This window comes from Corvus moneduloides, chromosome 5 (assembly GCF_009650955.1).
Source record: "Corvus moneduloides isolate bCorMon1 chromosome 5, bCorMon1.pri, whole genome shotgun sequence".
In the NCBI taxonomy this organism is placed as follows: Eukaryota; Metazoa; Chordata; class Aves; order Passeriformes; family Corvidae; genus Corvus; species Corvus moneduloides.
The window spans coordinates 73,776,378-73,797,063 of NC_045480.1; the positions used below are offsets into that span (position 1 = coordinate 73,776,378).

The 20,686-nt window shown below is 43.6% G+C and overlaps 1 protein-coding gene across 5 annotated transcripts in view; it reads right to left on the reverse strand.

Annotated features, from left to right (window-relative positions):
* The window catches only part of LOC116443730 (probable bifunctional methylenetetrahydrofolate dehydrogenase/cyclohydrolase 2), a 44,448-nt gene that overhangs the window by 10,081 nt on the left and 13,681 nt on the right, over nt 1-20,686 (reverse strand). Inside the window, exons 7-9 of one of the 5 annotated variants that reach the window (XM_032108146.1) lie at nt 17,955-18,080; nt 956-1,076; nt 93-245 (exon numbers count right to left, since the gene is read on the reverse strand). In XM_032108146.1, coding sequence (XP_031964037.1) covers nt 93-245; nt 956-1,076; nt 17,955-18,080 — 400 coding nt within the window. Of the gene's footprint in view, nt 1-92; nt 246-955; nt 1,077-8,466; nt 10,648-16,915; nt 17,365-17,954; nt 18,081-20,686 lie in introns of those variants that run through there. The other 4 variants (XM_032108142.1, XM_032108143.1, XM_032108144.1 and 1 more) reach the window with 4 other exon arrangements.

A 20,686-nucleotide genomic window follows, 5' to 3' on the forward strand; every position in this document is an offset into this window, starting at 1 on the left:
AGTAGCAGGCAAAAACACAATCCCAGTGCCCTCAAAACTCTGCCCACTGAAATTCAGACCAATGTAATCAGAAGGTTCCAGATTTCCCGTACCTCTTTCTTACATAGCAGTAGATGATGGCAAGTATTCCACTGGTCAGTATTCCTACACCAATTCCCACAGCAATGTAGCGCTCGTAAGAATTATGGGCATATGAATTTAGTGTTAAATGTTCACACCTCTCTCCATTATAACCTGCAAGGCACCTACAAAATAAACACACATCATGCAAAAATTATTCAGAACTTGTTTTGCTTTCTATTTCAAACACGCATTAGTTTTCATCAGTTTTAAACAAATCACAAGAAGTCGAAAGAAGGAGGGGCTAAACCTGGTGCTCACTCAGAACCTCTTCCCTCCACCAAGACTACCAGTTGCCCCAGTTTATCTAGTTTAAAGCTAGCTCAAGTACTACAGTCACAGCAGCAACGCAGTCTAAACATCCCCTCATCGTACAGGGTGTGGACCCAGAGCACCGTGCTCTGCTGATCTTTAGCTGCTGTCATGTCTCCAAAGGCCAAGGCTGCCCAGTATGCATCCTAGAGAATTGTAAGGACACCATGGTCCTGATTGGTGTGTAGCTGTGGAATAAGGGAGTTGTAGCGATATGTTGGAAGATCCTGTCTCCTTCTTAGTACCCACTGTGAACATCTATTGATTCCTCTACTACTTACTCCAGCACCAGCTGTGATTTGAGACAGCACCATGACAGTGACCTGCAAAGCTGTTAATTTCCCCTCTCCCTTCCGTAGTTTTATGCTAGCACAGTACTACAGCCTTGTTAGCAGTCCAGAGGCACCATAGCACTAAGGTCTGTGCCAAACTTTAACCCTGCAAATACCTGACTGGCACTGTGAAGCTGCACATGCAGCACATAAAGAATCAATGCCAGTATTATTTTTGAAGAATTCCTTACTTGCATATGGGCTTCCTCAGTTCACTGTGGAAGGCGCAGAGCCCGTTGATACAATAGCTGTGGTGTTCCTCAAGGCAGCTCTGCATCAGCTTCAAGAGCTTTGGCTGCTCTGTGTAGTCTACTGTGAAACAGAATAAAGTCATGTTATGTTTAGGACAAAACGTTGTTTGAACATATCTTCACACCTGGAGCAGAACAGACATTGTGTGCAGCACTCAGTATGTGGATTTACTGTGTGGTGTCTTGTGAGCTGATTCAGTCAGCGCTAAACAGAGCGAGCTTCTGACACAGTCCAGCACAGCTCTGAGGAAGCACAAACTGTAAATAAATCACTTGCTCTTGAGGAATGTGTACAAAAATGACTATGGGAGATTCACACAGGGTAACATCAGCACTATCTAACCTGCAATCCAATCAGCAAAACTGTCCCAGGAACAGCAGGGGTTTAGGACACAAGGAGAGCACTGCATTATTCTCAGTATCCTTCTCAGTCGGAATTCAATTTAATCGTTAATTATTGTTTTCTTTTCCTGATCCCAAGACAATCTACTGCATTTCTAGTGCTCCTGCCTGCCAGCTCTGCAGCCATGACTGAGGATGAATGGTGGGACTGCTCCCTCCCCTCCTTTTTCCACTGTTTAATGTTAGCTGAGTGTCCCATGACAGTTGTAAGCTGCCAAGACTGCCTGGATGATCTTGCTGTGTAAAAGCAATGGTCCATGGCTACCAAGCTTCTGAACTTGTGCAAAATTCTATGCATCTGGGTCAGCAAGCACACCTCTTGTGCAGAAAATGCTACCTTATTCCCAGCCATGGTGGCTAAAATGAGAATAAAGAAGTCATGGGAACAGGGGTGCAGCAGGTGAAGAGAAAGCTCCAAAGCTTCACCATCAGTGCAAACATCTGTTCCAACTGGTCTCTCTACCCAGTTACAGGAATCACTGGTGGGGTGGGGTGTCCAAGCAATGACTTACTATTTCAGGGGACTGCCTCAGTGACAGCTGAAGGTGATTTCCTAAAGAGTGCATGTCAACACAGCTTTCAGTTATGACCACAAGAAAAATAACATCTTGCAGCAAGGTGACAAGGTCTGCTCAGCAAAGGTGACTCAACAAAGGTACACCAAGCAGAACCCTTCCTTTCCGACTAAGTGCTGAATCAAGGTCTGGAGATAGCAGACTGATGGAACCATTGTCACGGACAGAAGGCTCAAGGCCCCTTGATCCCACCACACACTTTTCAGGAGTAACAGCACACACCCCCTAAATTCCCAATCAAATTCCAGTCTGAGCCATTTAATGGCAGGAATCTCCTCTGTGTGCTCTTCTAAGTGTTTTTGGATTTTTTCTTCCTCCTCTATGCAGGTTTATCAGAGATGACAAGCAATGGCAAACAGCTGCTCCAGCTAGAGCAACTCTCAACTTCAGCTGTGAATGATGTGGTTTGGACACCCAAAAGGCACGATGCTGTAACTGACACTCAGATCAAGCATGACTACTTGGAGAATGGTACTCTCTCAAACCTGACAGAGTAATCTGTAACCTGACAGAGTTCCACCTTAACAAGAGACTTAGGGAGAACAAGTGACAATTCAGGTCTGCCTGAAAAATTACATGTTGGCTTACTGCACTTCCTCAGGAAAAGCTACAGAGGTGGGAGAAGCATTTCCTGCTTTAGAATGAACTTCTAATGGCTGAGAAAAGGGCATCTTATCCACCCTTCCAAGGAAAAAAAGTTTGCCACAAGTTTTTCTTCACACTGTGGAGCCTAGAAACACAATACAAAGGAGAAAGTTGGTGCTGGCTAAACACGAGCTCTGGTATCCAGCTCTGGCTCTTTTCTGGCTGGCTCTGGGAATTCTGCTGACAACCTCTGGAGACAGGCTTGTTGTCTAAGAGCACAGCCAGCAAAGGACCAGGCCTTAGAGGGACAGACTTCTGGAAGAAGTTAAGAAAGGGCAGTTTTCATGAAGACAAGGCACATTTTGGGACAAGAGATGGATGACCCTGCTGTCTGCACAGGAGCACTGTATGCCTCTCTCTGATGAGGAAAGCAAGAAGAAAAGCATGTGGTCAGCGCAGCTGCAGGGCTCAGCGTGCCAAGGAGATCCAGGATGCAGAGAACCTGCAAAAGCCCATTCTGGTTAGGTCTAAAGTACCTGCAGAACAGCTACCTAAGCTCTGCAGAGAAGAGTTTCAGAAAATAGACAATGGCACATCCACACTTTTCACAGGACTCTCCTCAAACACTTGGGCACCAACTGTTTTTAATAACCATTTCAGCACAAAGTGCACTAGAAAATCACTAAAAATAACCCTTCAATGGGAACCTTTAGCCAGCATTTTCCACTGCCTAAAACACCCCTCTTCTGCTAGGCCCTGAGAAGGTGTCTATAGCACAGGTGAAGTTTTTCATTTCTATCTCTTCCACGGGGGGAATAAAGAAAATAAACATGAGGAAGGTACAAATTCACATCCAAGAGGCTCAAAATCCCACCTCTACCCCAACTTCTACCAGATGGATTTCAACATCCCGAAATCTCTCCTCACTCACGCCAGCGCTGCCGAGAGGTGGCAGACTTCCACCTACCCACATCTGCAGGAACCTGGCTTTGTGCAAGTACAGGAACCTCTTCCCTGAGTGCTGCTGTCATTTGAAACCCAGATCAGCCTGGAGCAGCAGCCTGCCTAGAAAGCACTTGAGACAAACCAACACATTCCTTCGTCGCTGTCAGGAGGAACAGCTTGGTCCATTGTGGGTAAGATCAGATATTAAGTCTACACACAAAAATTCCATGTGCTAATTATTTTGACATTGCAAAAATACAAATTATCCCTGAAAGAATGAGTCTTGAAAACAAAAACGGTGATTTCCTAGCCTGCCCCAGAGGATTATGTTAATTCCTATCATACTGTCCACCTAGATACTAAACAAGCTGTTGAATAAACAGGTCCATGTGCCCTTTCACGTCACGTGAGGAGAGAGAAACATGCCATGTAAGCACTTGACAGCTGCCTGCAACTGAGTCATTCAAACAGATACACCTGGCAAGATCTGACATGAAATCAAGGGTACAGGTACTTGGAAGCCTGGGCTTGCCAAAACTGACAGACTGGCAACAAAAGGAGTCAGTCAGTAAGACCATGACAGCTCAGTCCTCAAGTATGGTGCGTTAGGGAGGAAAGGCAGTCGGCAGTCGGAAAGGGGAGGCAGGGAAGGGCTCAGTCCCAGGTTCAGGGCCTCCTTTACAGGCTGCACAGAACCAGTGGATGGCAATGAAGAGATCCCATTTTTTCCCCAGTGCAACCAAGACCTTCCCTACTCCTGGCTGCCCATTTTGCTACCAAGGCTCTCCATCAGCCCCAACACCACCAAAAGTTATTTGTCCATGCTGTGCCAGCTCCTAGCTCATCTCCATGACCCTTCGTCCTCTCAGCTAATCACTGAGCCTAAAATTCCCTGGCCTCAGCACTGGTGACAAGTAAAGCCTATGTGACATAGCAGAAGGAAATAGGACCAGACCTTGTAAATAGCAGGCAAAGGGACTGAGCAGAAATTAATGGTTTTGCACAAACTGCACCTCAGTCCCCAAAGGACTTGAATCCACAAGAAACTGCCAGTTCCTCCAGTGATACTGAACCAGGAATTCACGTTCTTAGAATCCAGTATTACTGAACCCTGGCAGTAACACAATCTTACTATGAACTTACAGTGCACAGGAATAGGAGCTACCAGGAAGCTGGAGAGATTTAGTCAGTTTCTCTGGTGTCTTTTTAAGCCTTTCTTTTCAATCTTCTCTCTGGAAACACTGTTTTTTAACTTTTCAGTGGCTTTTTAAGAGGTCCACCAAAATATACTTTTAACTCCCTGTGTAAATGTGTGCTTGAATGTTTGTGAATTTGATTCTACCTTTGAGTGGAACTCTCTCAAAGGAAAAGGCTGGTGTCCAGTTGACTACCACAGCTCCAGCTGCCATAAAGGTACACAGACTACTGTAGACACGGCTATGACCCTGTAAATAAGCCTCTTCTTTGTTGAAACATGACCCATCGCTCCTGCTTTCTAGAAACAACACAAACAGGGCACTTAAGGAGCCACAACATATTTCCACTTCATTATCCTCCTGTTTGCTGTACGCGGCTCTGCAAGAATCGTGTCACAGACAGAGTAAACCAGACCACAGTGCTGCGCTGATAAGCCAACGTACTGCGGTCAAAAATCAACACCTCACTGACTTCACATGCATACGAGTGTGTATACATATTTTATGTGTATATACATATGGAACCCACACATATAGTAGGTGTATGGATGAACACATATATAACACTGTACCACTATGAGAGATCAGAAATGAAAATAAAACAGCTGGACTTGTTGTGAGAAAAAAATAAAAAGCTTATGGATCTACTAAAAAAAGCTTGGAAGACATCCTGTGATGACTTAGAACTAACAGAAGATGATTTGTATGCATGTTTATATGCCTTTTAAAGTACAGAGACATTAATAAGTATCGCAGTTAGATTCCTCTCCTCCTTTACTGACTTGCCAAAACCTCATTCCCAGATCGCACAGCTCTCCCAAAGCAATGACATCACCAGCACCTCAAGTAACATCAAGAACGCAGCTGGCAGGATAAACACAGCTCTGCTCTCAGATGTTGGCAGGTAAAAGAGCCTGAGTTCACATTTCAATCAGAAAAGACAAAGGAAGAAGGGAGAGAGCCAGCACCCTGAGGAGGGCTGTGAAAGCTCAGACAGCCAAAAGCAAAACTGCAACAAAGAAAAGAACTACTGAGTAACAAGTCACGAGAGGCATCGCTCAAAGTTGTGCCTGTTCATTCTCACTTCTGCACGTTAAGGTGCACGCTGAGGACAGACAGAAACCAAACACCAGATAAAAGCAACAGAAATTGCCATCGGAAACCCAGATCATCAGCCTTAAAATGTCTTCTTCAAACTATTACCGAACTTGGGTTAAATGATCCTTCAGCTGCTCATTGCTGAGCCTGCCCCAGCTGGGTGGCAGCTCTTACTCAGAGGCTCCATGAAGAAATCAGCTCATCTCACAAATAAAACTCACAAATCCAACAGTGTCCAAGGGATAGAGCACCACAACAGGTAACATCACAGATTTTGGTGGAATTTTTGGTTTGTTGGTTGGGTTTTTTTTCCTAATTGACAGATTAACAGAGACAAACAGAACAAAAAAGCAATACCTTCGGTGTTGTTTTTTGTCCAATTATTCCATAAGTCAGTGCTGAGGGATGAAGCAGTAATAGCTGACTCTTCACTCAGTGCCCCCATTGCTGTGTAATGCAAATAGATGCTTACTGGAACAGAAAAGCTCAGTATATCTATTCAAGGTTCATTTCACCCAGAAAGCACTTCATACAAGATGCACTTCAAACAACCCCCAGAGAAGGCAGCAATATAATAACAATTCATTTAAAACACTCTTGCCTCAAACTTCCTTTTGACACAGCATAATTATGATTGTGGGACCACAAAGGATGGCTTGCAAATTTCCAAAATACAAATCCATCCTGTTTTCTATTCTATTATCTTGCACAATTTATGACACAGATGCATGTAATATACTATGACCTTACACCTATTTACCAGTTTAAGCACCTTATTTTCAAAGAGTCTAAATTATACCCTATCAGTTAAAATTTCATCCAGGTTTCAAACTGCTGAAGTAGTTCTGCTTCGCAATGTCTCTGCAAGCTTCCCACCCCACCACCTATTTTGGAAGGAGAAAAACACTGTTTAACAAAGCCTTGGACCTCACAACATGGAAAAGCCTCTTCCAAACCTACCTTTCAGCAAAATATAGATTAGCATTCCAAATGCCATGGCAGGCAGCTGCCTTAACACCTTCTCCAGTCTTCTTTCCAGGTGGCTTGCTTGCTCTGCTTATCTGTGCTCCTGTGTTTTCTCTTGCACTTATACGCCAGGAAGCGTCATCTCCTGTTCTCACCAATCAAGAAAAGGTACATCTGGTAACAACCTAACCCCCGGGGCAACCACACATTTATTTAGGAAACTGCTATTATCTCGCAATGGCATCAGGTTTTCTTTTGAAACCCTGGTTTCCTATTACCTGTGGGCATAAAAGTGCAGGCAAAGGTACAGTTTTAGAGCGAGACCCAGAATCTGACAGAGTAGAAGAACAAAAAACCAGCAAAACAAAGGCGAGCAAAACAAAAAATGGTGTGAAATTCACCCTCAGGATGCTACGCTGGAGTTCAGAGAGCAGACACCTGCTCTGCTAATGCTCCTCCCCCTGGTCCTCCTTGTCCCTCAGTCCCTGCCATCCAGAAGAGGAACTTCGAGAACAACTAGTGCTGAGATTAGGAAGCGATCAGACACAAAGATATTGGATGATGTTCTCCATCAGTGACTCCCAGAGGGAGGCCTTTGATCCTAGGCCCTGCATGCCTGAGGGTTGTGCTAATCACTCTCCATTCAGCCTGGCTGTGCACAGCCCTGGAAGCAAGTCAGCCCACCAGCCTGCTTAAGGCCTGAGATTCCCGTCTGGAGCTGCGGGGCGCAAGTCCAGAGCTGGCCAGGCACAAGCACTGAAGAAACACAGACTGAAAGAGCAGGTAAACTGTTGCCTCCTATAGCAGTAGATCCCTTCATTTCTACCAGAAAAGCCCATCTCTGCCTCTCCAAGAAGTGACTATGCAAAAATGAGAACAGTGATACTTTTTACATCAAGTGTTTACAGGTCTCTAGAACCGACCTGTCAAACACACGTCTTGTACTAAACCACTCTCCACAGCCCCAACTGCCGTCCAGCTTCCTCGGTCATACGCAGCTTGGAACAAGTAGGACTGGTCTCTCTGAAAGGTACTGATGTGCCCAGACTAGAGCAGGTAATTGGAAAAGCCCGGTTCAATAACACACAAAGACAGCAACAACCTGACTGACCAAAGGAGAGCTCCACGCTTCACCTCAGCAACAACTCTCACTTCCTCAACTGTGAGCTCTATGCAACAAAAACATTTCACAATTTTTATATTTTAAAACCAAAAGTCCTCTAATAAATACCCTAGTAATTCTGGTTGGCTCAAGTTCTCCCTCTCCACTGCGCTTTCCTCAGTGATCTGCTGGATTACACCTAACCACTTCACATGTTAAGGGAAAAACACAAGCTAGTTATGCATTATTTTAATTATGCGTTTTCCTGCTCATGGACTGCATTCCAGGAGGCTTTTCCCTTCCTTTGCTATCCTGAATTACTGCATGCCTGCACACTGATTGAGTGCAGCTTGCACACTCCCCGGACAGACAGGAGTGTTTATGCCTACCTGGATAACCTCTGCTATCAGTCCCAAGCAGGGATGAGGTTCACGAGCCTTGCTTTCAACACCCAGCTGCACAATGAGAATTTAATCTGGCCTGAATCCGAGAAGAGGCTTTGGCATGAGGCAACACAGTAGGTGCGGTAGGCCTGGGACAAGGCTGCAGTGGGCAAGGCTGTGTTCTGTCTGCCACAGGGCATTTGTCCTTGGACAAACCTTGACCAGGTCGGGCACACCGGCGTGCTTTTTGGGTTGGCTAATGGGCCCTTCCCTCTGGATGCTTCTTCTGGATGTTCTTCTGGCAGAGAGCACTCTCACAGATGGCTGCAGTAGCTCCACAGACAGCATGCTGTGGAGCCAAGTCCAGGCCTCACTGGCTGTGCTGTAATGCTAAACCAGCTACCACAGGATAAAGGGAAAAGGCTTGCGATGCACAGTGACCTGCTTGTAGGGCATGACACATGCAGGCTCGCTCAAGGGACACAAGCACAGTGCCATGAATGGTTATTCTGCCAAAAAACACAGAGATGATCAGAGTTAAATCAAAGAAAACAAACAGCAATGCAAACAGATGGTCACAGCAATGACTGAACCTGCAGGGTCTCTCATTCACTGCGCTGCACTCTGAACACACAATAAACTAAGGGAGAACACAGCCATCCCCAAACCACACCAACACTCTCCAGCAAGACCAAGGTAACAGTGAACAAGTTTTATTCCATCTTTCAGTCACGGGTTGATCAGTCCAAGTACAGTCTCCATAGGTGCCTTGATCCTCCTACCACTTATATTACCACTTAAATTTGTATTACCACTTACATTTAAAAAGACAAGCAAGTGTCTGCACCATTGGTGTTATATATTTAGTAATAGTCCTGTCAAACTTCTGCAAACACTGCACTAAAGCAAACTCTCAGAAAGTCCATCACAAGAACAGTCAGCACGGAAATGATGTTCCGCCTTGACTCCTTTATCACAGTAAGTGCATTTTCCCCTTTAAAGGCAATAGAATGTAGCCACAATCCTTTTCCTTCCCCTTTCAAGTTATCTATAGCCCACTAGCAAACACCTAAGGCTCCTAATGAAAAGAAATCAGTAATCCCAGCCGAGACAAAAACATGAAGATAGAAGTCCAAACTGTCTCGGGCTGCCTTTAGTGGGAATATCAACACTGCACACACTCAGCTGAACTGGCATCTCAGCAGTAACTCCACTACAACTTTTACATTGCATAGGATTGTTCTAGATCCATCCAGGAACCAGACTTTTGGGAATAGAAACACACTGATCTTATCCTAGATGCTCTTCTCTAACCAGCAAAATACAGTGGCCATTGAAGCCAAGGCTTACAACATGAACTAAAAAAAGCCTTCTTCATGCAATTTCAAAAAATAAGAGAATCATTAAATGGGTTAAAGTTCCAACACAAATATTTCATCAGGGATAAAGTTTTGGTTTTCTCCTCCTCTTCACCTCCTGCCCCACTATACATATTGTATGTACATAGTAATTTTAACTACTTTCCACTCAATTCCGTTCAATTTAATTCCATTCCATTCAATTTAAGTCAAATTCAGCCTGATGAACGGCTCAGGTTTGAGGAGTTTTTGCAAGATGGGGGTATTATGCACCAAAACAATTTGTCCAGACATGGAAAAAAAAAATAATCCCAGCCTCAATTCCAGCTATGTATTCATGCTTACCTCTTGCAGATGTGTAAGGTCAGAATTTCACCAGTGTTCAAGCTTATTTGACTATTTTAAAACATTTACTGAACATTTGCATTCATGCCAACATTATTGCCTGGCCACTGCTGGCTCTAAGTGTTCAAAAAAATACCTAAGGACTCTGAACTACATCCAGAGTGCTTAGTGACCTCCGAACCCAAACCACGTATTTAAAAGATATCTAGCATGTCTTAGTTTTTATATTGCTTGAACAGGTCCCAAGTGTTTACAAGATCTTGATAATTGCCCCAATACATAGATACAGTTGTAATTTATGCTTCATTCTTTATTCTCAAACACGTAATTGACCACCACCACCAACCTGTGGAGGCTGCATTCTCCAAGTCGATTTTGCTCACAGTAAGTCAGTAGGAGGTAACACGAAGTATTTGAACATTTTATAAACCATCAGATTTAACGTACTTGACATGAAAAAATAAATACAATGTAGAAATAAATATATTCGTAGTAAAAAATAAATGTTTTGTGTATCAATAGATAGAACAACTCAGATTCTTCTTCCAAGGTAACCCGTTTGCTCTAGTAAATGAGCTTTTTAGTGACCAGGAGCGTGTTCTTCAGAAGCATTGCAACAGTCATAGGTCCTACCCCTCCCGGCACTGGAGTGATAAAGCCAGCCTTCTTCTTCACTTCTAAGAGAAAAGAGAAAAAGGCATTGACTAAGAATGTTTCCAAATCTTTTTGCCCCTCCACTGCCCACATATACACAAAGGGCTGTGACTGGGCAGGAACGGACAAGCCAAGGCAGAAGCGTTCCTGCAGCCACAGCAGGGATGGAACATGGCCAGGACCAGGGCTGCGAGGTACTTCTCCTAATCTGAATGTATTACCCAGGGCTAGTTCTGGGCCAGGGTTTCACAACCTGCTCCAGCTGATCTACCTGCAGCACACTGCCCTTTCCCCACGGCAGCACAGGCACTCACAGCCTGTGCTTGGACAGACGGAAGGTTAATCCCAACAAATTCTTTTGGTAAGGGGCAATTTTTGCCCATGTGACCTGGCTGACCAACTGTCCCAGGAACATCTGGGTGACATGAGGTCAGGATGAGCTCAGGAGAGCAGCATGGATGTGCATCACCCCCACCTGCCAGCTGGGACACTGCACCCGCAATATCCAGGAGAGCTATGGAAGCTGGGGATGCCATTCTGTAGGTAAGGAGGCGACCCCCTAACTCTGTGTTCCTGAGGAGCAGCATGCAGAGCAGGAGGCTGCTGGAATTATTGCCATCCATGGCAGCACACCAGCAGCAGCAACATCACCTAGTCAGCCTCTGTCCCCTACATCCTAAAAAGACATCCTGGGATCACAGGAAGAAAATTATAACTGGAGAGGGAGAGAGTACATTTTTGTTTGACTTGTTTTTCTGTTTCACAATATAGACAACAAAGACGAGAGTTGTCTTCAAGGAAAAATACAATTCTAGTGGTAAAATTCCCATTGCAATTTCAGCTATAAAAACTCAGTTCCTCCAGAAAAGATTTCTTATTTTTTTAATCAGTGTTACTAGAGCGCCTAGATTAAACCAGGATGCAAAGGTGCAGGTCTTTCCAAAGTATAACAAAGGAAAATCTTACTGATGAATTAGCTCCAACCATGAGCCTTGTCAGACGATTCAAATTCAGTGTACACCTTGAGTGCATTTAAGTTAACCTGTTTGTATGAGGAATTAATATAATGTAGCAATAAAGCCAGACTTGATATTCTTATCTACTGTGCAAAATGCCATCAACTGGAATTGCAGGTCGTTTGCAAAGGAATTCTGTTCAACTTTGTAGGAACTCACCACAGGACAAACTGCAGCAAGTTATTTGCTAATAATGGTCTGACCAATTGGCATTTTACTAACCTTGTTAATACTGAGAGTTGGGGTTTTTTCAGGTGCCACTGTGAGACATTTGTTAGTTTGGGGTTTTTTTTGGCTTGCTTAGTAATAACTTCTTGGTAAATCACACCCCACTTTCAAAAGCATTGTTTTTTCAAAGGCGCACACACAGGAGACAACTGAGCAAGCATAACTGACACAAACACATTCAATTCCACTGAAGTCACTACAGAGCAGGCTCTGCCTGGCTATGAGAAGAGATTAAGGGATGGAAAACTAGGCACCTGGCTTTGGAACAAACAGGATCACTTGCTACTGCTTTGAGTGTATTCATCTTGAATCTCTTGAACCTATGTGGTGCTTAACTGTCAAGAATAAGGTCTAAAAAATAGGAATATTACAAAAGAATTTGAAAAATTGGATATTGGGGTTTTTGGGAAATAATATTTATTAGATTTGAAGAGTGGGGGGGGGGGTAAGTGAAATTAATGAAATGCTGTCTGAAACCCCCCATGGCAGGGACCTGACAATAGCATTCGCAAAGCTAGTGGTGAATATCTCACTGAACTGAAGAACAGAAGATCAACCCTCATTGAGGAAAGATGGTAATTACAACCAGGAGAGTTTTAATTACTCTGCTGACTGGCACCACCAGATATACTGTTAAAATATATGGAAAGGAAATCAAGCTACAATGCGGTTTTTCTTCACATGTAAAATATAACAAATTAATTAAGATGTCATATGACAGTTACTCTTAATGTTCTCAAACACAAATAATTAGCCTATTTAACAGTCATACTATTTTGAAGTACCTACCATTTTAGATTGGTGCTTACACTTAATACAGTTACTACGAATTCTCAGATTAATGTCATAATGATTGAAACATATCCACATCTGAAGAAAACACAGCCATTAACACAGAAAATACTGTAGTCACTTTAAATTGAAATATGTTTGTTTCCATGGCAATGTTATGTACCTCTTTTTGTGGTGTTACTCAAACTACTCCTACCTTACCTACAAAGAGGACAACCCACAACCAGACCATGCCTTTCCTCAAGAAAGCCTTCCAATGAGTATCAGGTACAACATGCATTGCCTGTGGTGTTAGCAACCCTACTCAGCAGGAAGCACACAGTGCACTATTTTCCCAAGTTATTGGGGAATTCCTCTACCCATATTCAACCATTATGGAAATCCCTGTGGATAGGTGTGGCAGAAGCAAAGTTTTGTGTCAGATAGCACCCAGATAGCTTATGCACAAAAGCTGATCCAGATTTTTGAACACACAATAGGTGTCTGTGCTGGGGAAACTACCATCTGATAAGTTTCCATTGGTAAGAGTAAATACGGATATGGTGAGTGCAATTTTCCAAGATGAATGCCAGTGACCAAAGTGGGAAGATAGCTTGGCCTCAAAAACACCAATAGATTTTCCTTTCTTCGTCAAGGGAAATAGGCCAAAGCACAGTTCCCAGACAGCACACAAATGTGTGACTGATCTCATGTAGGCAGGTGAGGTGTTGTGCTGTCAGTTCCGTCAGGTCCTGCTTCTGCTTCTCAGGAATAAAGTAACTTTGACCACAGCTTTACTCCTGCTTTCTCCAGATGGGTGCTGGTCTCCCAGGCCTTCTCCTGACAATCTGGAAAATGCAAATTAGATGCCTGTGGGGGAGGAGCTGCTATTTTGCAGCTTCTGTAGAACCTTGAAATCTTCCTTTGATTCTTCAGAAGAAATGAAATGTAGATTGTTTCCTTGAAAAACAGGATCCACTGCTTTGGAAACAGCCCTTCATTCCTAGGTTCCTTTAAAGCTGAGGACATCAGACACCTAATAGGGTTAATCACACAAACCAATGGCAAGTCTCAACCTGAAGGCAGTTCTGGGTCTTGTGCATCTGCATTAAGTGATGCAGAGTAATTCCTGCCTAAGCACTGTTTCCACACGGCTTTACGACTCCCTGTAAAGCTACACCAGATCCCTGCATCCCTGCAGCACTGCCCAAGTGTGAAATCATGTGCTCAGCAGTCACACTAGATACTCCATGTTCTGCTCCACACATTCTGGGATTCTTCTCGCTATGCACAGTGAGATACCAACCAGCAAGCATCTACCCCATTTCTCAGAGTTCCTTCTTTTTGCTATCCCTGTTTCTCTTACTGCAGCTATTTTTAACTGCAATACAAAGGAAAACCAAGGAATTACGGCCTAGTGCTGTAATTCTAACAGTGCATATTCCCTCTAAAAGCCGAGCAACAAAGGCATCCTGAGCAGAGAAACCCAACACGAAATGACACATGACAGCTTCTCTGCACTCAGCTAATTAGTGCAGATGGGTGAACGGGATGCTGCCGTAGCCCTGGGATAATCTGCATGGAGGCAGCAGAAAGGCAAGATATCAAAGATTACTTACTGAGGCCCCTGAACAACACCATCTGCTGTGCAGGAGAACCTCGACTGGGCCATGCAGCAGCTCACTGACACCAGTTAGCCAGCAGCCAGCCTGGCCTTCTGGCTTCTGTCACAGCCTAATACCAGCCTTCTGATTCATTCCTTGCACTCCTGGAGCACAACAACAGGCAATGGTTCCCCTAATGTCTGCAGGGCAGCAATATGGTGGCATGATTACACAGACTGGGCTCCTCTTCATGGCAAAATGAATGCCACATCTTCAAAATCAACTGAGAAACGAACTCACTAAAGCTATAGCAAAAGAACCTGGAACATCCACGTTCTGTTTTCATGACCACTGTTTGGGAAAGCTGCATAGGGAGCTAATTTGGAAAGGATTCAATTAGTGAGGAGCAGCCTATAGCCAGGCAGGTATTGCAATGAACGCGGAGTGGCAGCAAACACCATCAGAAGCAGCTGCTGTCACAGAGCTCAGGCTTCCTGCACACTGCTGCTAAGGTAAAGATGAAGAGCCACCACTTCCATTAATTGATTGGATTTGAAGATTATAGTGGTCAATCTCATTCAGAGAAAATGCATCATATAGGCCCATCACCTTGGACCACATCAGGAATCCCTCCCTGCTCATGGTGGCACCCATTTTCCAGAATCTCTTTCACACTGCCAAGTCCAAAAGAACAGTTCTCATGTGTAAAGCCCTCCACTGATACCACAACTACATCACCTAACAAAGATCTTACACAAAGGATTTCTTTTCTACATAGGCATCTAATGAAGACTCAACAATCCGCACTGCTGTTTGTCAAAAATATGGAAGGAATTGTAAAGAAATACAAGCAACTTCGGGTTCATAGGCATTTCCAGTTCCACTTGCACAGGTGAGCTACTACATTGACGTGTTACTACCCTGCTCTACCAGTCACTCCTGGAAACAATGCTCCACCCAAAACAGCTGTTTCAGCTAAATGTTCTGGGTAAGTTGTTGTTTTATTTTATGTTCCTGGTCCTTGTAGCCCTCCTCCTCCCTCGGCATTATAGCTGTGGCAACAAAAGCCTATAAAACAGTGCCAAGTACACCCACACATGCACTACACTGTTCATGGAAACAGATCTCCCTTTCTGTCACTGAAACTTGCTGCCCAAAAGCAGCTAAAATGGCGCTGGGGATCACATAGGGATGCCACTGCTTCTTCTCCTCCTCCCCGGCACTTCACTCTTCCTCCTGAGTCTCCCAGAAGCCAGAACAGCCCCTCCCTGGACCACAGATTTTGGAAAATTCTTAACATAAACAGGTACCCTCCGTGTGCTGGGGTGGTTTTACATGGAGAGCTGCACATGCAGTTTAAAATATCCCTGCAGTATCAGGCTGGGTATGTCAGTGCTTTGCACTTGACCTTCACAGGCACAGTGTTCTCCTGTCTTGTTTTTTTAGATATCTTGGAATTGCACAGTAAACTGTTCTCGACCGAAAAACTACTGTTTTTTGATGTGGACACAGTTTGGAGCATCAAAATAAAGAGGATATGTGGGGATGTGGGAAATCACAAGTACTGTTTAAAGGCATTCCATTATTTTCGCAAATGTGTACACTGAATTTAACAATGGAAGACATGAAAAAGAAGAATTAAAATGCATCCTTTTGTTGTTAAAGAGATAAAAATAACCTTTACTGTCTCACCTACCCTGCAGAGATTAGAAGATGGGATCCAAGTACTGCCAAGATAAGCAACTGAATCAAAACAGCTTCCACCCATCTAATAAACTTGATTTCCACTACAGGAACTTTTCAGCCAGATACCTGGTGAAGGAAGCCATTTCCATCTATTTTTGTAAATGAAATTGAGATTCTGATAGCCCAGTTATACCTCTGCTCTCCTCACAGCCACATTTTTCTCCTAAAGAGATAGATGAAGAGACAATAGACATTGGTGGGCTACGTGATGTTACACAGGTGCCACCTGTCATGCCAGAAATTTATGTGCCTGGCCTCCACCTGCAAAAACCATTTTCACTTAGGCTTAAATATAGATTCAGCCAAGTGAAACAGGGGAAAAGGATAAAATTATTTGCTACACAAACATGCTGGCTTGTTCCATTTCCTAACTGCCAAATCAAATACTTGCCAAGGGTGGTTTACTTGTTAGTGTTCAGAACTGTACACACTGGGATGTTTTTTGTTGTTGTTAAAGAGTTAGTGAAACTTTCACCGATACCAATGAACCAACAACAATTTCCCTTTGGCAATGCACAGTAAAATGCTACTTGCAACTGTAGTGGCATAATCCAAGCTGAAGTTCCTCCCTCTTTTTTGGATCTTCCCTCCCCCCAGGTAAAATCTCTAGAACAACCCACAGCAGACATGACGAGACAGATACAGCGCATTGCTGAAACTCTGAATCACGGCCTTGCCACTGAATCTACACCTTTATTGCAGGCACAAGGTCCCGTGTCTGAAGAGAAACAAACAAGAAGGATGCAGGTTCACGTTTCTCAAAGTTACAGCTTTTGTGCTCCCATACCTGCTAAAGCAGCTTTTGTGCTCCCATACCTGCTAAAGCAAACCAAACATCTGAAAATTTAGTTCAGCTCTGAAAACAGAAAATAGAACCTTTTATTTGTGACACCACAGGCAGAATAAGAAAAGAAAAATTTTTCAAGTTGTCTTCCAGAAGATTTATTTTCCTGGAGCTCTGTTGCACACATTCAGTTGCACATTTCCAAACGCATTCCAAGACAGTCAGTCGCTCAGCTACACTCATGCAGGTAATTTCACAGGCTTTAACAGACAGGTAACAGGCACGATGAGTAAAAGCAGCAGGGAAATAAGGGAGTGATGTAATTACAAATACAGCTGGCTAAAAACATTCTGAATATAATTAAGCTTTGAGACATTATGCCAGCCAAGATGTTAATAACTGTGAAAAAAACCTGTGGGTGATTTTCATACTTATCAAAATAAGGAACTGTTGAGAACCATTAATAATGTGGGTAAATGCTGTCTAAGCTTCCCACACTCAACTCTGCCAATAAATGCAACAATCCTGCTATTCCAGTCTGGAGCTCCTCCAGAGTAGAGATATTTAATCAGGTTACATTGTGAACTTGTTCTGCAACACATTAAACATAAAAAGATCAATATGTAACAACAATTTTTATCTGCTAGGCTTGCCCGGACCAAGCTGTTAAGCAGTTTCAGATGAACCCACATTAAACTTTAGCATAAAGGATATTTCTAAAGCCAAGTTAACATTTTCACAGACAAGTGTAAAGGAAGAGTGCAAAAGGAGGCTTTGAGAAGTTGTGGCTTAATAATAATTGCTACGAACAGCAGGAGAACATATACTTGAGAAAGTGCAGAAATTGTTTTCATGGATTACTTTTAAAACATTTCACGAACTCAAAGGACTAAAGAAACTGGACACAAGCACCTTCTGCACCATACTGCCATAAGAGGTCATCTTTATCTCTTACAGGTTGCTGGTACCTGTAATTAAAAGTAACACTTCCTCTCCTCTAGCATATCATTTCTTAAGAGCAGATAGGTTTTGTGTTCTTATGTAAGTAAATAAATTATAAAAAATTCCTGAAAATACTGTCTTATTTGAGACACCGCCTAGTCCAAAAATTTACCAGGAGTGAATCCTACAAGCTTCAACATATTTATCCAACAGGTTTGTATAAAGAGTGTTTCACTGACCTTCAAAGTCCACATCCCCAACTAATTTGGTTTTTCCTGTAAGAGGATCATGGATATGGTTGATGCCTACGTCAATCACAGCTGCACCTTCTTTGACCATATCAGTTGTAATCAACTTTGGGATACCTGGAATCATCAACACATATTTAATTACCCTGGCCAGGTAGTCTTAGGTTATAAGTTTTGAATGATATCAAGGGCTGCGCATGCACAGCTATGCATGCACAAAATAGAACAGAATTCTTTCACTTGAATATTTCTTGATACACCCCACACTGAAAACAACTATTCCTCAATTGCATCCAGTTTGTAACTACTACTACTACTACAGAAAAGAGAAAAAAACCCAACAAAACCACAAAGAACATCCCACCAAAAGTTGTGCCATGGTTTTGGCACAAGAAAGACACTCAACCAATAAGCAATTTTAACTGTCATGATAATCCCAGCACACAATACTGACCTTCCACAGAGGAAAAAACACCATTTCTTGCTATTTAGAACCATTTGGGGGACCTCTGCACTTGACCAGAGAGGCCCAGGCCAGGCACTGCACACCTTGTGTGGCCATCTCTGTAGTGTCCTGGGACAGGAGTTTTCTGCTATTATGAAACTCAGGCTAAAACAGCCACAACAAGCCACCTCAGCTTCTTCATATGCACTGTATTTCTTCAGCACATTTAAATATGAAGCATCTTGATATTCGTCATGAATATGTGCTTCAGTCAGGACCCAGAAAATCGAAAAGGTCACTATAAAGTCTAGATAATGAAATGTATCCATGGCTGCATGCCTCCTGTCAGGAATTTCTTCCCTATTGTGCAACTTCCAACTTTCAGTAACAGGAATTTCCAACCTAAAAATTACAATTCACCTTGCTTCTTGAGCAATTCCATCAGTTCTTTGTTCTGAGAAGAATGTTAGAGTATCTCCAAAAAGAGAGTCTGAACTCCCCTCTCCCCATCAAAGCAGTTTTCTCTCAGGTGAGGAGAAGGCAAAAAGGAAAAGAAACCAAATCCATATGGTTTGCAGCTGCAGTTTTATTGGAGGGAAGCGCTGGCATAAAAGGCTCTGGCCCCATGTGCAGTGCTGGAGCACAGCCACTTGGTCATTGGGATACAGGCAATACAGGAACACTCTCTGCTCTCCATTTCTCACTCCCCCATAAGACACCCGCTTGAAACTCTGCTTCTCATGTTGAGCAAGCCAAGATCTCAAACTCTTTCCTAGCTCATTTGATAACATCTGACTGCATCTCTTTCATCCCCCTCTGATGTAATCCATGGCAACCTGGCTGGTAATTGGATAATGCCTCAGCCTTATGGGGGTAAATGATCTGTGTGTGATAGGGCTGGAAGCATATTAACGGAAGCTGCACAGTTACACCCTTTGTAAAATGGTTTGATAATAAGCCAAATACTTAACAGCAACAAATGAACTAACCCCCAAACCAAACGAGCATATCTATTTACTTAAGCCTACTTTGCATACCCAGTAGGAAGGGATAAACATTAGAGCAGCTTTTCCTAAAACACACTGACTGAAGAATATGGGAAAACCTTTCATTGGTAATTTTTGTAGAAAATGATGAATCACATTTTAAACAAAGGAAAAACAAGGCCCTACCAAATCCGATTTTAGGTGCATGGAAACAGCCAATTTTTAAGAAAGCTAACCAGACACCACCTGAATAAAGGGTCTGATTAACCAGCACTTCCTAGACAAGACGACCACAGATCATGTCCCGAGGGACAACGCAAGTAGTCCAAGCAGAAGTTCATCTGGCGTTTGGCACAGTCATTATTTTTTGTCTTTACCCCCTCTCCAAACCTAGCAGGCAGATGAGTCTTTCTCTTGGCAGACTGGAAAGTCCAGAGAGCAGGAGCTGCAGGCTGACTGGCTCAAGAGTCCTGCTGCTTCCATCTCCGCCTTGCCTGTCCTGTAGTGGCTCTAGAAGCATCACTGGTAAAGCTGCACTTACACTTCTGCCATGGGGCTGGGCCAATGGCAAAAAGAACAGACTCCACGGGAAGTCTGTATAGGCAGGGATAGCAGGCCAGGATGGGAAGTGCTGTGGTGGGATACAAAGTGTCAGGTGTGTGTAACAGGAAACACGACGCTTCCGCTAGAAATCCAACAGCTGCGTGGTATTGAAAGGGATTTTAGGGAGGGGTAGGCTGGACAAGAGCAGCATAGTTGGAACTTAAGATGCAAGGAGTTGGGAACGAATGAGAAGGAAGGAATAAACTGCATGGATAGTTACAGTCCAAGTAAGCAGGAAAACTAGTGCCCCAAACCTGGGGGCAAATGAGAGACAGCACACAGAGACGGATCTTCTCACAAGCAGGAGTAACAGAGAAGAGAAGCACCTGACTTGAAGTATTACCAAAACCATGAATGCAAGTGAACAGAAAAGCACTCAGAGGTGGTGCTTTTCCACATCAGAACAGACTCACTGCAACAAGTCACCAGTCAGGAGTCAGGATGCAGATGGCTCTTGTAAAAGTACTACACAGCAAAAGGAATATTGGTCTTCCATGCAGGGACACACAAAACAGCTCTTTTCCATTTGCACATCTTCTGCAGTGGCCTGTAACAGCAGCTGTTCCAACCTGGCAAGGGTACAAGTTACCTTTTTTGCAACACCCACTGAACAGGTCACCCATTTCCGGGGAGTGTGCACAGCTCTCATGTAACAAAAGGAAGCTTGGAGTGATTCCACCTATCTAAAG